Below are 22,405 nucleotides of genomic sequence, written 5' to 3' on the forward strand. Positions count from 1 at the left end.
CGACTGTCAGAAAGCGACTTAAAGATGATCTGTAAAACATCATCTATGCAACATTTTGACCAAAGAACCACCATTACATGTTATGTAGACCACAAGGAAGTGTTTTACATTTAGAAAAAAAAATCATAATATGTCCCCTTTAACCCTGTGCGCCTTCTGTATAAAAAAAGACCTGAATAGACCCGCTCATCGGCAGTGCGCCCTATAATCCGGTGCGCCTTATGGTCCTGAAAATACGGTAAACTAAAAACAACAAATATTTCAGAATAATCAGCAATTGTTTTTTACTCTGAAACAAGACTTGTAATTTATCAAACTAGACACATCCCTGTGTCATATTTTTGAGACGATATATGTATATTAATAAAGATATTGAAACTGAAATATTAAAAATATTTCTGAAAAATATGCAAAATACTTGTAGTATATTCAACTGGACACAATGTACGTGTGTGTGTGTATTTTAGACAACAAAATGCATAATAATAAAGCTACTGACGATTCAAAAAATAATAATTTCTGAAAAATTAGCAATATATATATATATATATATATATATATATATATATATATATATAAAATAATAATTTCTGAAAAATTAGCAATATATATATATATATATATATATATGTTTTTTTCCAAAATAATTTTTTTGGGATGACAACATCATCCATCCATTTTTCTACTGTTTGTCCCTCTCAGTAAAGGGGGGTGGGGAGGGGTGGGGGCGGGGTGAGGCTGGAGCCATACAACAGCTGCAATTGGGCGGACAAGGTAATGATGATAAAATGTGTATTATTAAGGCTAAAGAAAATTAAAAACTACAAATGATTCTAAAAATCTGCAAAATATGTTTTTCCAAAATAAAACATGCAGTATATTTGACAACATCTATATGTGTGTTTTTGAGACAAATAAAACTACAAATATTTATGTTTTTTAGCAGCGGAAAAAAAAAAATTAGTACAAAATAAGAGTTGCAGTATATTTAACTAGACACAATGTATGCACCATGTGTTTTTGAGAGGATATAATGTATATTACTAAAGTTATTGAACATTAAATACTAAAAATATTTCTGAGATATCAGCTAAATATTTGTAGTATATTCAACTTGACACAATGTATGTGCCATGTGTTTTTGACAGGCCCGGCCCTAACCAATCTGGCGCCCTAGGCAAGATTTTAGGTGGCGCCCCCCCACATCGTCAGTGAAGTGTATATACTCACAAGAAACCGAATAGCTTTGTCTTTGACCTTTTTTTTTTTTTACTTACAACTATACCTAATATATAAAGGGGTGGAAAAGTGACTATTACCTGCAGAGCAAACATTAGCTAACCAGAAGGCAATAACAATGTAAACAAAAAACACCTGCTTAAAAGATCTAATACAAATGTCCCTGAGGAATGTAAGGTACTGTAATTACCTAACGTTACATTATTATTTTCCATAACAATTTAGCCCACTCCACAATATTAACCCGACGTTAAAACAGAACTAGCTATTTATTGATTAGCAATTGCCGAATCATGTAACATTAGCTTAATGCTAAAAAGCCAGGTTACTATCACATTCTGTAACAGACAAATAATTTCATGTAGGCTAACGTTACCTACCTGCTACCTCTGTCTTTTCTCGTTTCTACTCCTCTTCTTTTCTCTTTTTTCTTCCTTGGGCACCTGACAGTTTTGGCCGTTTTGACATCTTGTGTTGAATATTTTGATGTGGTGACGTCCAAAAAGAGTCATGATACGGGAAGGGAGGGGGCGCACCGTGCGCGGGAGGGGGGAGGGGGGGGGGGGGGGGTCGTAATGTTGTAACAAATAATATTTCTATTAAATAGGCTTTACTTTGCATTTTAATTAACGTGGGATTATTTTTTGTATTTAGAAATAATAGTACCAACTTTTTATTTTTTTATTTTTTCTCCAACATTTGTGGCACTGGCGTGGCGCCCCCTGATGGACGGCGCCCTTAGCATTTGCCTATATGGCCTATGCCACGGGCCGGCCCTGGTTTTTGAGACAATATAATTAATAAAGGTATTGAAAATTGTAAAACAAAATTATTTCTGGAAAATAAAGTATAGTAGTATATATTAACAAAGCTATTGAACATTTAAATCTACATTTTTTTATACTAAATATTTATTTCCAAAATAAGACGTAGTATATTTGCTTGACACCATATATGTGGCATGCGTTTTTGATACAGTAAAATGTATATTAATAAAAGTGTTTGACAATTAAAAAAGTACAAATATTTCTGAAATATCAGCAAAATATGTTTTATTCCGAAACCAGACTTGCAGTATATTAATCTAGACACAACCCATGTGTCTTGTGTTTTTAGATCGTAAAATGTATAATAATACAGCTGTTAAATATTAAAACTATGAATATTTCTGAAAAATCAGCAAAACATTTTTTTTCCAACATAAAGCTTGTAATATATTAAACTGGAGACCATTTATGTGAGATGCAGTTTCCGTGATGTACAATCTTGAAGTAATTGACTATCCATACAAGTTATAGTTGAAGTGGAGTGGCTCAGCTGGTAGTCCAGAAACTTCTGCCATCCTAGTCACTGCCATTGTGTCCTTGGGCAAGGCGCCCAGCATAAACCCTGGTGTTAATACATGGCTTCAATATATGGGTTTCTCAATGTAAAGTGCTTTGAAACAACTATTAAAAGTGCAAATATATAAATATAAGTCATTTCATTTTATTATTCCTTAAAAATCTAAATGTTTTTGTTTTTTTACCACACCCAGTGTTGTACTTTTAACAAGAAGAAAACATCTAAAATGTCTAAAATTATTTCAGCCCCTCGACAATGTATATTGATGAAGTTACTGATTTGTTGTTGTGTGTCCAAACTTGCCAATACCTCTCAAACTTTACCCTAGTCAGCATTAATATTTATTTTATTCTCCATTTCCTGTACTGGCATGGTGTGGCATCACTTCTCCGTTGCCATGGCAAACCTCACTTCCTCTTTTTGAGTACAGTCTCTCCCTTTTGTACTTACACTGTAGGACGTGTTTTATTTCAAATTGTCTCACTGAACAAATCTTGAAACTTTATTGGTTTTTAATAAAGCTTGTCCACACCAAAGCATGTCCTTCAAAATACAGGAAATACAACATGTGTGTACTTGAATCAAACAGGAAGTCACAGCATTGAATGTGAGATATTTTACCATTGAGTTAGTAATAAAAACAGGGAGTTTGAAATGTAAGTGAATGTCAGGTGCTAAGTTTAGTTAACATTGCATTTTTTAAAGAAAAAAAGTGAAAGATGCATGGAATTTTGATGACAACATTTCCCCTCATATTTTATATGCACAGTCAAAAAACAAGTAAACAGAAAACGGCACATCATTTTATTATATGACAGCATGGGCATTTCAAAATAAAACTGTTCCCAATATTATATACATAGGCATAAATTAAAATAGTGGCACATGCCCAGCTGTCTTTAAAAAAAAAAAACAATATAGTCTAGACCAGGGGTGTCAAATTCATTTTAGATCGGGGGCCACATGGAGAAAAATCTACTCCCAAGTGGGCCGGACTGGTAAAATCACGGCACGATAACTTAAAAATAAGGACAACTTCAGATTGTTTTCTTTGTTTAAAAATAGTGCAAGCACATTCTGAAAATGTACAAATCTTAATGTTGTTGCTTTTTTTTTTCACACTTACATATTGCGGTTAATAGTATTCTATCTTTATTTGTCGTTATTTATACTTTCTGAATAAATTATGTGATAATGTTCATCAGTCAACTCATTGGTGTTCATTTTCAATCTTTCAAGATGAAAAAAAATAATAACAAAATCAAATTACAGGATGTTATTTATGTAGTTTGCTCATTTTCCTCGACCCATCATGTGTTTTTTTGTGTGTGTTTTTTACATATGTAGCATAATATACAAAGATACAAATAATTACTATTGCGACATCTAGTGGACACATTTAGAACAGCGGTTTCTTTCATTCAAAAATGTTGGCTCATTTTTATACTTAGCAAACTCATCCCGCGGGCCGGATAAAACCTGTTCGCGGGCCGTACGTTTGACACCCCTGGTCTAGTGGAAATGTCAGGACAAATACAGAAGATGTTAACGATTGTTTTGCTCATATTTGATATGACACAGGATTTTTCATTCAATTTAATTGTCGTAGTTTGGGTTTTCTCACATTTTGGCTGATTGGCTCACTTCCATATAAAAAAAAAAAGCAATCAATCTTTTGTCGAAAACAAACATTACATGGACACAAAAACTGGCACACAAACACACTCCCACCCAAGTTACGCATGTTTCCCACCCCACCCCCCCTCACTATTATGAGAAACAATATGCCATCGCTAAGATTCTACTATACACATATCTATGTGCTAACACCCGCCGAGTGTCCATCCAGTGCTGACCACCAAAGCAATTAAGAACACCATTTAACCGCCCGACCTCACACCTCTTTATCAGCCGTCTCCTCTAGCGTGATGGCGGTGAACTCCTCTGTGTTGCCGTTCTCCTGGATCTTCTCCTTGCTCATGAGGGTCACCATTTCCTGCTCCCTCTCCTGGGCCTGGGAGTTGGATGCTACGGCTCCCGCTGCTCCGTTCCCCTCGCTCTCTTTGGAGGTGATCGTCAGGGTTTGCTTCTTGCCACACCAGCTGCGAAAAGCACACGCACATGTTGCATTATCTACCTCAGGGCTGTCAAACTTGTTTTCATTGAGGGCCACATGGCTGTTATGGTTGCACTCAGAGGGCCGTTTTTAACAATGAGTAATATGAATATACATGGTCGAGGTTTCTGTGGTTTATTTGTTATACAGTGCTCAATACCGGAGGTAGAGCGGAATATACATTAGGTCAGGAAAAAACACAGAGGCTATTTCATCCCGACAAGCCTGTTTTGCAGGTTTCCCTGCTCTTCAGCTAAAATCCCCTGAAATTGCTGTGTTTTTTCTTGTATATGTTTAGACGCCCTTAACATACACAAAAAATTGCCATATTTTGCAGGCGCATCAGGTATGGCAAAAACATTTTTTTTGGGGGAGGGGGGGGTATGGTCCAGAAACTGACATTTCAAAACTGTCTCTCTGCCACCTTGAATATTGGAATAAATTAGCCCCTCCATCCAGTTTCACATGTCGACACAAAAATTGCAGGAGACATCTATCATGACAAAATGCACATACATTTCCCCTGAAATCCCCTGAAGAGCAGGGAAATCTGTGAAACAGGCTTGTAGGGATGAAATAGCCTCTGTATTTTTTCCTGACCCAACATATGAATATACATGTATATATATATAATACATTAACAATATATTTTTTTTACATAAGCTGCAAAAAAGAATAATTAATTTTTACTTCAAAAACTGGCAACTCAGTCACCAAAATTTTACAGTAAAACCAGTGTTGTTTTTTACAGGATATAAAAAATTGAATAAATGGAATGGGAAAACAATACCACTGTTTTTAGCGGTAAAATTCAAGCAACAGAGCTGCCAGTTTTTGTTTTTTTTACCGTAAAATCTTGTTGTTTTAATGCTTTGTTTTTTTTTTACCGTAAATTTTTTTTTTGTTTTAATGGTATTTTTTTGTTTGTTTTAAAAGTTTTAGTGTCTTACTGCATATGGAAAAAAAGGGTAAAAAAGTACATTTTATGGTAAAAAAAAAAAAAAGCGGAATTTAACCGTACAATCTATTGTCAATTTTACAGTCTACAATTTGATTGATACTTTGTTTTGAAATCATAAATCATGCAGATATTTAAGTGCAGTATTTATCTTTATTTTAACAAAAACATATTTTTGGAATACATGATAATATAATATTTAGATTTTGATAATATTGAATTTTAAAAGATATGCAATTGCATGCAGTACATTATTTTTAATGTCAAAAGGGAAATAACAAATATATTTAGTAAGAAAAGATTAAGCATTTTATTAGCGCATATTATTTCCAGACTTTCCACATAACATAATGTGGTGGGCCAGATTTGGCCCCGGGGCCTTGAGTTTGACACCTGTGATCTACCTTGTCTCAAAAAAGTAGGGCTGTAACTAACGATTATTCTAGTAGTTGACGATTCGGCGATTATTTTTTGTGATTAATCGACTTGTCAAACTTGCTTGCATGATCTGCTTTACGTGTTTGATCGGTAACAGAGGTGTTACTGATCAAACCCACTATTGCAAACCCACTTTGCAATAGTTTTAGTTTGTTTAAGCAGCATCACGGCTGCCTCTATTCAAAAGCTAATAGAGATAATTGCTAATTTAGCGTCACTTCAAACGCCGTCATCGTAACAGATGTATGGACATATTTTTAAAACAAACATACTATCTATGATCATATTGTAGCTGAACTTTTTTCATATAGTCATCATATATAAAAAAAGAAAAAATTGCCATAGTTTTTGCCCATTTATTGTGTTTTGTTTACTTTTTCAATTAATGCCAAAGCGGCGCTATAGTTTTCAATGGGCTTCAATGCTGCAGGAGATATTGAACATCGCTGGACCTGGCAACCTACTTTTTTTTTTACCCTGTTCATTTTTTAGAACCATTATCTGTAATATAAAGAATTGTACGTGAATACCTCTTCCTTTTAGCAACAGCCACACACACAAAGAAGATAACAGCTACTGCCACAATAACGCAGAGGATGACCAGCCAGTCTGCGGGGGGAGACAAAAAGTTAGATGAAAAATGACAACCACTGGCTGATTTTATCCACAGTTTGAGTGTCGGTGAAAAATCATGGCTACTCACTCCCTGATTCATTGCCCTCTCGTTGATCGGCCTGTGGAACCTCATTCATCCTTTTCTTGTCGTTAGGTTGTTGTGCAGCTGCAATAAGACAGCAGACAAATCAGGTGATACAAGACACAAAAGGGTATTTTTTTGTGTGTTATATATATATATATATATATATATATATATATATATATATATATATATATATATATATATATATATGTGTGTATATGTATATATATATATATATATATATATATATATATATATATATATATATATATATATATATACAAACGGTTTGTATATTGTTTTCAAATTGAGAAACTATTTCTAGATTAAAGATTAAAAATTGTCATTTTTATATGCACTAGTGCAGTGTTTTTCAACCACTGTGCCGTGAAATACAGTCTGGTGTGCCTTAGTAGATTATGTAATTTCACCTAATTGGGTTAAAAATATTTTTTGCACACAAGTAATTATAATCCATAAATAATGTGCCGTTGTTGAGTGTCTGTACTGTCTAGAGCTCGGCAGAGTAACCATGTAATACTCTTCCATATTAGTAGGTGGCAGCAGGTCGCTAATTGCTTTGTAGATGTCGGGAACACGTCCGTTCATGATCACAATATGCAGACGACAGCGGGAAGCAGCGTGCAGGTAATAAGGTATCTTACGCTTAAACCAAAAATAAACAAAAGGCGAGTGCCGCTAAGAAAAGGCATTGAAGCTTAGGCATGGCTATGCAAAACAAAACAAAAACTGAACTGGCTGCAAAGTAAACAAAACACAAAATGCTGGACTACAGCAAAGACTTGCTGTGTGTGGAGCAGAGACGGCGTCCACACACAGTACATCCGTACATGACATGACAATCAACAATGTCCCCACAAAGAAGGAAAGCGTCCGCACAACTTAAATAGTCCGTATTGCGAAAACAAAACAGGTGTGGAGAATTGCGCTCAAGGAAGACATGAAACTGCAACAGGAAAATACCAACAAAACAGAAGAAAACACCGAAATAGGAGCGCAAGACAAGGACTGAAACACTACACACAGGAAAACACCAACAAACTCAAAATAAGTCACGGTGTGATGTGACAGGTCGTGACAGTACACCTACTTTGAGGAAAGAGCTAGAGTAATGCATGGTTGGTTATGGTTTGAATTCATATCCAACAATTGCGAGAACGGCTTTTTATTGTCAATATCGGCTAATGAGTTTTGTTTTTTAATGGTTTCTGCTTGTGGTGTGCCTCAGTATTTTTCCAATGAAAAAAATGTGCCTTGGTTCAAAAAAGGTTGAAAAACACTGCACTAGTGAACAGTATATAAACATGGAAATTGCATCCTGCATGATAAACGGTGTGTGCAAACTATACAATGGTGTGTACTATTAGTGGGCGTGTAACAAGGGCAATGGCGGTGCAGACCGCCCTATTTAAATACGGATTTGGGGTGTATACTGGCTATCACCAATAAAAGGACTTATTTCACTCCACATTTAGGGCATTCTAAAGCCCAACCTCTGGCATTTTGTCATGTTGTTGACATGCAGCACACAAGCATAATATACACCCTCTTTTCTAGGCTATGTTGAAGCTCGACCAGAGAACCTACTTCTAGCTCGCTTTAAAAGGCTCTGCGGTATTGTGATGGTGGAAATGCACGGTGGAAAACGTTATATATATTTATATATCTCCTACATGAAAAAGTTATGACGCTACTAGACACCAAATTTAATCAATTTAATTTGTTTTATCAGCATTTAGGTCATCCAGCAGCGATAAAATTATAAAATAATATTGCAGAATAGACCGTACTGTATGTCTACTATTTTCATTTCTGACTGTTCAAATATGTTCACAGGCACACGGAGGATGGAATATTTTGTCTCTCAATCATAATTGCGGAAGTTTTCACGCACTTTCTAGATGTACTCAATATAAACGCAAAACTGTTTCAGGTTTGATAAATCACACTGTGAGTGCTAAATGATTGTATTATTATCTCCTCAGGCTCTCAGTATTGTGAACATTCTAATAATCAGCATATATTCTGCATATACATGAAGACAGACACGCCAAATGGATTGTGCTCTTAATTTTGCTCATTTTAGAGAAGCAATCCTCGCGTTTAGTAGACGAGCTTTGAGTTTGCACGTTTTAATGCACGCAAACCTTCAGTGCGGATTCAATTTCAAATCGAGTTTCAAATTAGTTTTCAACAAATGGGGCGGAATAGCTCGGTTGGTAGAGTGGCCGTGCCAGCAAATTGAGGGTTCCAGGTTCGATCCCCGCTTCCGCCATCCTAGTCACTGCCGTTGTGTCCTTGGGCAAGACACTTTACCAACCTGCTCCCAGTGCCACCCACACTGGTTTAAATGTAACTTAGATATTGGGTTTCACTATGTAAAGCGCTTTGAGTCACTAGAGAAAAGTGCTACATAAAAAAATATAATTCAGATAGAATTCAAATGTGCAGGTTTATGGTGCATAACAATTGTGAAAAGTAAGCCTTATAATAAAGATAAATTAAAATAATGTTGAATTATGGCAAGCTAACTATTTATACCTAGCAAATATAATAAAAAAAAGTTAAACTTGCACAATTTGGCATTCAGTCTGTTACTCTTTTTGTTCTCAGTTTACAACTTGCAACTAGTTAATAACCGCTGTATGTACATTTATTGTTACTGTAAAGTGGGTCTGAACTGCAGAAAAAAAAGCTACAGTATTTGTTGGTAAAGTATAAAAAACTGAACCTATGTTTATTCTGGTATGAGTCTTTGTTAAGATTTTATATTTAAACCACCCTTTGAAACATTCAGATTTGCTCAATCAGCTGAGCTTGAGTGTTCTTAGTGAAACACCAGGGGGCATCGTGTCCTATGAAAGTTAACTTAGGCCTCATCATTAGAATGTTCTTCCAAACTAACAGTCACTTGAAAAACACAGGTAAGTAAGGGCAATCATATGTTTGTATTACAAGGTGTTTTATTGGAGTGAAACCTACGGTCTACTTTGGTGTCAGCCTGCTTGTTGTCCACAGGGAGCTGTGTTTGGTTGGTCTCTCCGCCAGGGGAACTGGTTGTCAGTGTTTCCCCCTCAGACAAGGTTGGCAGCATACCAGATCCAGTGGGCTGATCCACGTCCCAAGGAGACAGGGTGAAGAAAACACTGACATTGTGTCCCCATTCAAGTGAACTGTCCTCCACTGCAGGTGACGTGGTAGCCGCCTCCGGTTCTGGGGTGGCTCCGGTGCCCGGTGAAGTCATTTCAGTTACTCCATCAAAGGGTTCTAATTTCTCTGCAGTGGACACCTGTAGCCCAGGCTCTGGGGAAGGTTTTCCTGGGAAAGGAAAGGAAAGGAAAGGTTTATATATGTGTTCTTCACTTTTGTCTTTCCTCGTGGATTATCTTCATTACACATTCCTTATTAGCATACATTATTCATTTAGGTACATAACTTCCAATGGTAAGATTTATGTTTATAGAAATGTATGGAATAAGTGATTGGATAATGCAAATTGAATGATTGTTTATTATAAAAGCTTTCTGCTCTGACGAAAGTAGGGATGGGCACCTTTTACATTTACAATCAATATTTAACAGTGTCTCTGCGCTGCTGACTTGTGTCTATTCAAGAGGATCCCCTGCTGGCCTCCCAACGGACTGGACTTTCACAATATGAAGTCGGGACCCGGGTGACCACTCCTTACGGGGTCCCCACATCTGTGGTCCCTTCCAGGGTTTTTCGTTGTTCCCATTGGGTTGAGTTTTTTCTTGCCCTGATGTGAGATCTGAGCCGAGGATGTCGTTGTGGTTTGTGCAGCCCTTTGAGATAATTGTGATTAAGGGCTATGTAAGTAAACTTTGATTGATTGATTGATTGATTGATTGATTGATTGAACAGTGATACTCAATAGTACCAATTGGTGGTACTTTTGTGTGTGTTTATGTGTTAATCAATGTTAATTTGTTTAGAATTGCAATATTTTTATACAGTATATGTATATATTTAACATTGAGGTGATAATGATAACTGTGCTGCTCAGTTGTTATATGTTCTCATTTGCAAGAATTATAGTAGACTTTCCCAAGATGTTAGATGGCAGCAGTGTATAGTCAGGGAGTAGTCTTTGCCATCAAGTTGAATATAGTATTATATTACGCCCTAAAAGGTGTTTATACTGTAAGGATTGTACTTACACACCAGCTGTTTGGTTGTAACGTGCATCTTAGTTTTAAGAAGTGTTGAAATTGCCATGTTAAATTGCTAATGCCAATCAGTAGCATATATCTATGGCAAATCCAATGTAGATTAACATTGAACTAGCACAATTTGATAAGTGCAGCCCTATTCTACATTCGAGTGCTTTTTATCAAGCATAATTGCTTTGTTGGCATGAAAAATTGCAACATTACAAAGCAGCAGTCCGCTATGAGTGCTGGAGTACTAGTTTCCCGGCCAAGTGCCTGAGCCAATGCTGAATCTGAAACGTACAGCAAAGGTATTGAGATATGGCACCGTTTGATTTTAAATGAATCGATACCTGGTAGTACCGACGGAATTCAGTCGATGGGTAAAAAATTGGTACCTATCCCTAGAATAGATAAAAGTGTTGAGAAGTTTTGGTCTGAGTCTAGTTGCCTGTTCTCTGCTGGACCTCACCCACACTGTGTGAGACTTAATTGTGCTCACACGTATTTTGTAAATAATCATGTTGCATTACTGTATTACCATCAGTGTTGGGTTAGTTACTGAAAACCAGTAATGAGTTACAGCTACTAGTTACTTTATTTCAAAAGTAACTCAGTTACTAACTCAGTTACTTAGACCAAAAAGTAATGTGTTACTGTGAAAAGTAACTATTTAGTTACTTATATACATTTTTTTAATTATTTTTAAGGCCCCCTTTAATGCCCTTTTAGCCTTCATTTCAGTACTGTTATTGCACTGGAGAATAATATAATCTGTTGATCAACTTGACATGCATTTGCATCACTGAACTCTGCTAAGCAATGTGGTCTACACACAACACACAAAGACAAAGATATGTTTCAAAGGGCCAATTTGTTTCAGACCAGAACAAATTGACAAAACTATTTTAAATAGCTGCAACATAACATACATAAGTAACAAACAGCATAATAACAACATAGCTGTAAACCAAGGAAGGCACACACTGCATACACAAAACCTAATTAGGCGTTTTTTTGTCTCAAGGAATTCTGAAATAAAATCATGTCTGAAGCCCAGAACACTCTACACATTTCCCCAGTTTTAGTTTAGAGATAAGGAATGATTGGCCTGGCCCACTAGCATCCCTCTTTATGTTTGTGAACTTTATAGTCCATACATTTAGAGTGATGTGATAATCAAACACTCTAGAAGTCTAGAATGAAAGAACAACAGTATATAAAATAATTGACAGAGTGTGTGTACCTTCAGTGCGCAGTGCCTCGTTAGAATCCAGCCACTTTTTGCTTAGGAGGTGAAGTGTGTCTCTCTTTACTAGCTTCGTCGAAGCATGTTGCTTTTGTAGCTGTTTCAGCAGATTTGAATTGCTAGGATAGGATCTTTGATCCAAGACACAACTTACATTTAACTAAAATGTTTTTTTCTTTGTGGTCGACAAAAGAAAAGTAGTGAGAATATCTCCATGTTAAGAAACTCGACTTTGGGCTTCGTCATGTCTTGTTAGTAAACACAGACACGCCCCCTCCCACACACACACGTACACACACACAGCGTGCGGCGCGCCTCTGCCTTGTCGCCTCTTCCCCAGCGCTCCAATAAAACACACTCAGATCTTCTCCGTTTCTAGCCGATACTACATAAAAAATAACGTAAAATAACGCAGTAACGCTCATCATGTAGTAACGGTAACTGAGTTACTGAATATAAAAAATAACGCGTTAGATTACTATTTACCGCCGAAAGTAACGGCGTTACAGTAAATTAGTCCCAACACTGATTACCATGCCAATATTAGGGCCCGAGCAACGGAGCAAGCCCCGCAGGGGGCGTATTGAAATTAATGTGTTTTTTCTTGTATACGTTTTTACAACCTTAACATACACAAAAAGTCCCCATATTTTGCAGGCGCGTCAGGTATGGTAAAAAATGTTTTTATTTTTGGGGTCCTGAAAATGACATGTCAAAACTACCTCTCTGCCACGTTGAAAATTGGAAGAAATGATTACCCCCTCCATCCAGTTTCACGTGTCGACACAAAAATTGTAGGAGACGTCTATCATGACGGGACGCACATAAAAGTCTCAGGAACCCATATCTGAAAACTAACAAGAAGTCAACCATCTTGGTTTTTATCTTCCATTTTTTGGGCGAAAATAAGGGGTCGTACTTTAACGGACTCCTCATAGGGACCTTGACCAAATAAGTTGTAAAATTACAGATACTACACATATAGTCGACCATAAATAGCAAACACATTTTTCCAACTTTGCTCCGATGGTTTTTGGCCATTTTTCCACGAAAAAAGGGGTCCTACTTTAATTCTGTTTGTTTTACTAATAGACAAAGCAGTCACTACTAACTTGTCTGGCAGAAGATTGGAAAGTTTGAATATCATGTCCATTCTTTAGCTTCTGACAATATCTTAGCCTGTTTACCAATACTCGTTTGGAACGAATACCTCATAGTGGGGACAACGGTTAAATGCTGTTTAGCAAATGTATTTCTGTTTTGTTATGTAATATATGACTGTTATTTTGAAGGTTGTGCAAGCGGATATGCTTTTATTGTGTTAAGGGAACTCACGAATGGAAACGGAAAAGGAAGTTGTTGCTTTTCAATGTCACGGTTAGGACGACGCTATGGTAAAGAGTGTATGTAAAGGTGGAAAACTAACAGTTAAAAGGATTCTAGCGCCAGTTGAAAGGGAAACAAGGTAAATTGTTGCAGTTGATCCCGTGGATATGTTCATTGGTACGGCTTTGTTTGAAAATGGTGCATGCGTTGCTCACCTGGATTTCTGTCAAACGCCTTATCACAATTCATCTCAGGTCCCACTGGTACGCGGGCAAATGGGAAAGAGCAGAGATAAAAAGTGAGAAGTAGATAACGGCCACATCGACAGATCATTAATATGCTGAGCATTCTTCTTTCAAAAGCTTGGTTGATCTGTCTAAAATCAAACCTGTTTCATCGAAGCAGTAGGCATCAAAAGATTCGTTCAGGTCCTGGCGAATGTGGATGATGAAACCGGTTGAGTTCAGTGCACAGTTCTCATGGTATGTGTGCCTGAGAATGGCAGTGCTCATGTTGCTGATCCAGCCATGCCTAAGAGGACACACATGAATTTGACAGAGGGACACATATATTACATTTTGAATCTACCCAATGCAGTAATAAAAGAAAACTATTACAGTAGATTATCTTAAATGATAAATGGGTTGTACTTGTATAGCGCTTTTCTACCTTCAAGGTACTCAAAGCGCTTTGACACTACTTCCACATTTACCCATTCACACACACATTCACACACTGATGGAGGGAGCTGCAATGCAAGGCGCTAACCAGCACCCATCAGGAGCAAGGGTGAAGTGTCTTGCTCAGGACACAACTGACATGACGAAGTTGGTACTAGGTGGGAATTGAACCAGGGACCCTCGGGTCGCGCACAGCCACTCTTCCACTGCGCCACGCCGTCCCTAATGCTGGCCTTTGTCTTTGTTTGATTTTGATTGTGGCCCCGTTTTGGTCTTTAATATTAGTTATTTTATTATTAGACTCCTGAAGAGCTCCCACCCCACACCCAACCCTAAACATCACCGCCCCACATAAACACACTCAGTTTAATTACATGTACTAAAAAAAAAAAAAAATTCACTTTATCTGGTTGAAACTAAATTCTTAAAACACATGTCAAAACAAAAAAAATGTTTGTATGCAGCTTGTAATGTCTACAATATACTTTATGGAAAAAACAGATCTAGATTATGTGATTGTCTTCACAATAGTCTTTCCAATGTGATAACCCGGAAACACAGTAGATGGCACGCTCCATGATCTGATAGCCCACAGTATATACATTTTTACATATTAGTGTAATCAATAATCTATTAAACTAAACATTCCAACCAGTGGAGTCATTTGGCTTTTTTAGGGCCGTAAACTTTTTGGTGTTGTTTTATCATTTCAAAAGTTTTTTTTATTTCTATTAGTGCCGACAAACTTGTTAGTTTGTACAACCTGTCATTATGCAGTTAAATATTAATATTATTATGTCAAGTTTCCCTTTACTTTATAGTGTAAGGTAGAGACTAGCTGATTATTGTACAAAACCCAAAAACAGTGAAGTTGGCATGTTGTGTAAATGGTAAATAAAAACAGAATACAATGATTTGCAAATCCTTTTCAACTTATATTCAATTGAATAGACTGTAAAAACAAGATATTTAATGTTCGAACTGAGAAACATTATTATTTTTTGCAAATAATCATTAACTTAGAATTTAATGGCAGCAACACATTGCAAAAAAGTTGGCACAGGGGCATTTTTACGACTATGTTACATGGCCTTTCCTTTTAACAACCCTCAGTAAATGTTTGGGAACTGAGAATAACAACTTTTGAAGCTTTTCAGGTGGAATTATTTCCCATTCTTGCTTGATGTACAGCTTAAGTTGTTCAACAGTCCGGGGGTCTCCGTTGTGGTATTTTAGGCTTCATAATGCGCCACACATTTTCAATGGAAGACAGACCTGAACTACAGGCAGGCCAGTCTAGTACCCGCACTCTTTTACTATGAAGCCACGCTGTTGTAACACGTGGTTTGTTATTGTCTTGCTGTTCTTAAACGCATTAGTTCACAAAGTAGTGACCCTCGCCCCATCCTTGTTTGTGAATGACTGAGCATTTCATGGAGTCTGTTTTTATACCCAATCATGGCACCCACCTGTTCCCAAGTTGCCTGTTCACCTGTGGGATGTTCCAAATAAGTGTTTGATGAGCATTACTCAACATTCTCAGACTTTTTTGCCACATGTGCCAGCTTTTTTGAAACATGTTGCAGGCATCAAATTCCAAATATTTGCAAAAAACAACAACGTTTTTCAGTTTGAACGTTAAGTAGCTTGTCTTTGCAGTCTAGTCAATTGAAAACAGGTTGAAAAGGATTTGCAAATCATTGTATTCTCTTTTTATTTACGATTTACACAACGTGCCAACTTCACTGGTTTTGTGTTTTGTATAACTATCATTAGTGGATAATAAATATAATTCATCATCATTATTATATGTGTTATTATTATTATCGGTGTATCTGCAGAGGGTTAAGTCTCGCCTGTTTTTAAAAACTAGGGACGCCTCTGTTTTAAACTTGAATCAAGGTTCCTTGAATGCACCACAATTATGTGCTACAAGATGCAAAAGTAGAACTTAAATATACCTGACAGACACTGCCACAATTCTATTTATTATATCAATACATTTCTCCTACAACTATATGGTGGTTACCAAATGTTGTGTGTGAATGCATACATGTGAGCTTTAAAGACATTTTGACATCTGTGTTGAGTGAACAGTGAAGTCTTCCATGCTGGGGGTTTCCACTACCAGAAAGAATGAATGCATTTTTTGCAAGGGGGCGTAGGTAGGTAGTGTTACATATTCCTAACTTGATTCAAACTTTTTTTTAACTTTGATCCAACAATTGATTTTGTCTTAACTTTTATGATGTCATATTTTATAAGTGTTGGATTTAAATGAAAGAAAAATCTTCAAATCTTTACAAAAGCCCAGGACATGAGCATGTGACCCCATGTGTTTATGCCACAGGCCGGCCCTCGGACTATTTGTCCATATAAAGTCGCCGCCGTCTTGTATTGGACTCATGCAGGCTTTCCATTCCGTGTTGTCACAGCGGTCATTGCTTTCCTGCAGGCTACATCTGTGGAGTTACACAAATCTCCTGAATAAATAAAATTGACAAAAAATTGTTGCAAAGCATCTGATTGTTACGCTAGTGTGCACAAAAGCATTGTAGCCTACTGGCAGATGAACAGTTCATTTTTTTTCATCATGTTTAGGTCTCTGATGAACTTAAACTTAGGGACTGTGTGAAAGAAGTGATGCAATCGCAATTTGTCATATTTTTTTTTTTTCTTTTTACTTTGGCAAAAAATAGTCATCCACCCCGACAACTCACCACATCCTCTTCAAGTCACTGAGTGATGTGGCCTTGTTGGACCACACCCGCATTCAAAATGGGTTGTTTTGCAGAAATGGGACATGTCCAACAGCTCACACTGCCCTTTCTTTTTAGGATGTACTACCTTTTAACATACTATAACTGCAACAACTTATTTTGGTGCATCTTCCATACATGAACTTCAACCCAAAGTGTTTCACATCAGTAAAGGACATAACATTTTTTTTGTTTGTTTTTTTATAATTGTTGTTATCAAATTACCCGACAGTCAATAAATTCTTACTGCACAAAGTGATTAACTATAGGGGTAGAATTGAAGAGTAAGGCTATTTTTTGATGCATAACTAGCTAAAATGTTCACATTCGCTGAGTTATGATGTTTCAGGGTTAAATTGCAGTACTGTACAATTAAAAAGTAATATATATTAGGCGATCCCTCCATTTTTTTACTATTTTAACCGCTCCACAATCAATTAAACTGCTGCACTCAGCTATCATGATCCTCATGTACTTTGTACATATTATTTTTTTTTATTTATTTTTTTTCCATGTCTGAGTTGTCTTAGTGGAGTTGTTCAGGATGTGAGCTGTCTCTCAGCTAATTGTTAAGCTTTAGATTCGGAGCAAAAGTTTGGGTCAAAAGCTTTTCCACCGCTAGTTGGCATAGCGAATAGCAGAGTGAACCCAGTAAGATCTGACCAATACACCAGAACAAAACCATGAACAACGTGACCGATTGTGTGGTCTGCAGCGAAATGAGTCGATAACGCCAGCCAATGATGTTAAAATAACATCTAAACGATCAACATTTATCTATGATAATATAAAAACGCCGCTGATGGTGTGTTTGACTGCAAAGTAGCTAGAAAGAGATACGGTAGAAGGTAAATAATGTACATTATCATTACATTATTTCATAAAACTACTGCAATTGTTTGTAGTACAATCCATTGCATACAACATTTCTTATATTAGATTGTATTTTTATTTTTAAAAGGCATCTTATATGTTACTATTGTGCTCTTTTTGGGAAGGCCAAATTAATTTCAATGGGCAACACTGTTTCGCAATACAAGTTTTTCAAGGTGTGAACTGCGTCACAGCACCAATGAAACTCCTATCTCGAGGTACTACTTTTCCCTATGTCATCTACCCTTGTGTTGCGTAACTCACCATTTTATTTTTATACAATTAAACACAAGCGCAATGTAACATTTGTAAAAACTTGGCAACAGCATTATGCATAGCTGTGGTGTGGTACAGCCTGTGACTGATTTAACTGCAACGGGGGAATGGTGCAACAGTCACATTTTAACACAATGACACATATTCTTATGTCTGAGGACCAAAGCCCAAAGTGAAGGGAGAACAAAAAAAAAAAAAAAAAAATGAACACTAAAACAAGAATCAGGAAACAATTGATGAAAAACAAAAAGGGACTGAACCTGAAGAGGGGAAGAAAATTCATTGACTGTAGAAAGTTCACAGTTTTCACAATGAATGTTGCATTTAAAGGCCTACTGAAACCCACTACTATCGACCACGCAGTCTGAAAGTTTATACATCAATGATGAAATCTTAACATTACAACACATGTTAATACGGCCGGGTTAGTTTACTAAAGTGCAATTTTAAATTCCGCGCGACATATCCTGCTGAAAACGTCTCGGTATGATGACGTCAGCGCGTGACGTCGCGGATTGTAGAGGACATTTTGGGACAGCATGGTGGACAGCTATTAAGTCGTCTGTTTTCATCGCAAAATTCCACAGTATTCTGGACATCTGTGTTGGTGAATCTTTTGCAATTTGTTCAATGAACAATGGAGACAGCAAAGAAGAAAGCTGTAGGTGGGAAGCGGTGTATTGTGGCCGACATCAGCAACACAAACACGGCCGGTGTTTCATTGTTTACATTCCTGAAAGATGACAGTCAAGCTTTACCATTGGCCTGTGGAGAACTGGGACAACAGAGACTCTTACCAGGAGGACTTTGAGTTGGATGCGCAGACGCGGTACCGTGAGTACGCATGCAGCTGCGGCTTCCAAACATTTGATCGCTTGCCCGTACGTGCGTGCCGCTATGTGCATATCACGTACGTAACTTTGGGGACTTTGGGGAAATATATGTGCTGTATGAACTTTGGGGAGGTGAACGGTACTTTGGGCTGTGGGATTGAGTGTGTTGTGCAGGTGTTTGAGTTGTATTGGCGGGTTATATGGACGGGAGGGGGGAGGTGTTTGTTATGCGGGATTAATTAATTTGTGGCATATTAAATATAAGCCTGGTTGTGTTGTGGCTAATAGAGTATATATATATGTCTTGTGTTTATTTACTGTTTTAGTCATTCCCAGCTGAATATCAGGTCCCACCCGCCTCTCACAGCATCTTCCCTATATGAATCGCTCCCACTGCCCTCTAGTCCTTCACTCTCACTTTCCTCATCCACGAATCTTTCATCCTCGCTCAAATTAACGGGAAAATTGTCGCTTTCTCAGTCCCAAACGCTCTCGCTGCTGGTGGCCATGATTGTAAACAATGTGCGAATGTGAGGCGCTCCACAACCTGTGACGTCACGCTACTCGTCTGCTACTTCCGGTACAGGCAAGGCTTTCTTATCAGCGACCAAAAGTTGCGAATTTTATCGTCGATGTTCTCTACTAAATCCTTTCAGCAAAAATATGGCAATATCGCGAAATGATCAAGTATGACACATAGAATGGACCTGCTATCCCCATTTAAATAAGAAAATCATATTTCAGTAGGCCTTTAAAACGCCCCAAATAGTAGTCTGACCACCCTCAGTCATCGCCATCTTGGCTACGTAGCGGAAAATGAATGGTTAAATCAGGTGGTTGCAATTCCTTATTAATTAATAACCTCCTCATTAGTTAATAATTCATTAAGTAATAATGAATGAATCATTAATAATTAATAAGGAGAGAAGAAGAAGAAGAAGCAGATAAATATTGCAAGTGTCATTTTCTTCGACAGTAATCAATTTGGGAGAGCACTACTCTGCCAACACCTGCGCCCTCAGAAGCTAAAAGTACAGTGGAAACCTCAGTTTTTGTTAGTAATCTGTTCCAAAAGGTCAGATAACGCACAAAAACCGAAGCACTTTTTCCCGTAAGAATTCAATATTTTGTTTCAGATACCCAAAATGATTGACACAAAACACATTTTTTTTAGAAAATTAATTATAGTTTTTAATACTATGTGAAATACTAAACATAAACAACATTAATATATGAACATTTAATATCACTTTCACTTATATTGCCGATTCTCATTGGCAAAGGTGGTGACGAGCGAATAGCGAGGCCTTTGTTACGAGTTATTTCTTACATTTAAGTAGTGTTTCTCGCCTTCCTTATCAGAGTGTTGCAACTTTATTTGGCCTAACGGTGGCACAGGGACTGAGTCACTAACGTGAGGGATTTGGGTACTCGATTCCGCTGGTATGATTCGCGGGCAAACAGACAAGTTTGTTTTGTTACATGCTATGTTTGGTTGTACGAAAAACTTTGGAACTACTATACACAGTGTACACAGTAGGGGTGTCCCGATCTGATATTGACATCGGTCCAATACAAGCAAAATGATTATATCTAATAAGGGCTTGCGTCTACAATCTTTGATGTAAGCTCCGATAAAAGCAGTCTTTTTTACTCGACAGCCAATTAACATCTAAATGTACTTCAATATTTACAAATTTGGTATTTTAGTGAAGTTATCTACAAAAGTAAACACACGCAACTAAAGCACACAAGCAAAGCATAAGTTAAAAGTGTCCCTAATTGAACAATATTGCAGTTTAAAACACCACATATGTATATATATATATATAAGTATTACATCATTATAGTTACCTACAGATACAAAGTTTCCAAGGCAGAAGCTTATGAGAAGGTATCCACAAACAATCGTGTCTGGATCATTTAATTTATTGCGCTATGAGAGTTAACTTAATTAATAATTATGACCATAAAGTGCCAGGAAAAAAAAGTATTTAATTAAAGACTAATAAGCATAAGAACAAGTTTTACCGGATTATAAGACTGGAGACAAACACCAGTTTACAAACTATAGACCAGTTTTTTTTACTTCCACAATTCAGTAAAATTGTTGAAAAAGTAGTAAACAACAGATTGGACAAATCCATAAATAAAAGTGAATACAGAGCTAACATTTCATCATAGATAGTATTAATCAAAATAACAGAAAAGATTACCAATTCAATAGATTGTAAACAGAATCTGAAAAGTTGTATCGAGACACCTCTAGTACATAGTTGACATCCTGAAGTATAAATCTGTTAATTGGAACATACAGTAGATCGAAACCACACGACTAAACACAAAGGCTAGTTACTGATTTGTTGGCCAGTAAAGACAATTTATATCAGCAGCAAAATAAAAAATGTACCTGCAGGTTTCCATTTTTTGATCAAATGCTTGTCTGACTTGGTCGTGAGTTGCCATGATGCTCTGCTGCTGCTTGCACACCTTCAAAGCGTTGTCAAAGGTCAGAAAATGACGAGCTTCTCCCTCGACAAGAAACACCCCAGCATAGCTGCAGCTGCGAGAATTGACTACGGGGAAAGAAGCAAAAAAACACAAGGAGTCACAGTTATTGTATTTAATAGACAGCAGCACACTGCAAAATGTCAGTGTTCAAAAACAAGAAGAAAAAAATACAAAAATTAGGGGTATTTTATTTGAACTAAGCAAAATTATCTGCCAATAGAACAAGAAAATTTGGCTTGTCAAAACTTTCCAAAACAAGTAAAATTAGCTAACTTCAATGAACCCAAAAATACCTTAAAATAAGTATATTCTCACTAATAACAAGTGCACTTTTCTTGGTAGAAAAAAAAACCGAGACCTTTTTGCTCAATATGTTGAAAAATATTCTTAAATTAAGTAAATGCTAGTGCCATTGTGTTGACATAATGATATGCGCTCGGCATTACATTTCTTGAAACCAGCAAACTTATTCTAAAAACGAATTTATTGTTCTTAATGGAAAGGCAACAAGGCAACCGCTTTTTACTCTCGGGGTCTCTTAACCGCTCAGGAAAATCATATGGTCTAAAAATGCATTTTTCCATCAATAACGTGACATCATCGCGCCAAGTGCGTGCTCTTTTTAATTGTAATTTTGAAGAATTCATCTGAATGTGCATGCACTATTTCTGTTCAAAATTGTTAGAAATGTCACATGTTAAATGTTCAAATATTAACTGTCAGTTTACTGTACTGTGCCAACTGTACTACTATATGAGTACCTATTTTCTATTGTTTCATTGAAAATAAACCAGCAAAGTCCATTTGGCTGTCATCCGTTTTAATTATGAGACAAAATTGTGTCAAAGTCATGATTTTTTTTTCATGCTTGAAATAAGAAATTATTACTTTAAAAAAGCAGTTTTATACTTGT

The 22,405-nt window shown here is 36.8% G+C and overlaps 1 protein-coding gene across 1 annotated transcript in view; it reads right to left on the reverse strand.

Annotated features, from left to right (window-relative positions):
• Window positions 1–3,373: 3,373 nt before the first annotated feature.
• The window catches only part of cd44b (CD44 molecule (IN blood group) b), a 38,804-nt gene continuing 19,772 nt past the window's right edge, over window positions 3,374–22,405 (reverse strand). Inside the window, exons 2-8 of the mRNA XM_061969966.2 lie at window positions 21,392–21,557; window positions 13,949–14,091; window positions 13,776–13,820; window positions 9,799–10,134; window positions 6,799–6,876; window positions 6,626–6,704; window positions 3,374–4,685 (exon numbers count right to left, since the gene is read on the reverse strand). Of these exons, the coding sequence (XP_061825950.1) occupies window positions 4,478–4,685; window positions 6,626–6,704; window positions 6,799–6,876; window positions 9,799–10,134; window positions 13,776–13,820; window positions 13,949–14,091; window positions 21,392–21,557 (1,055 nt within the window). The 3' untranslated portion in view covers window positions 3,374–4,477. The remainder of the gene's footprint in view (window positions 4,686–6,625; window positions 6,705–6,798; window positions 6,877–9,798; window positions 10,135–13,775; window positions 13,821–13,948; window positions 14,092–21,391; window positions 21,558–22,405) is intronic.

This window comes from Nerophis lumbriciformis, linkage group LG10 (assembly GCF_033978685.3).
Source record: "Nerophis lumbriciformis linkage group LG10, RoL_Nlum_v2.1, whole genome shotgun sequence".
Lineage (NCBI taxonomy): Eukaryota > Metazoa > Chordata > Actinopteri > Syngnathiformes > Syngnathidae > Nerophis > Nerophis lumbriciformis.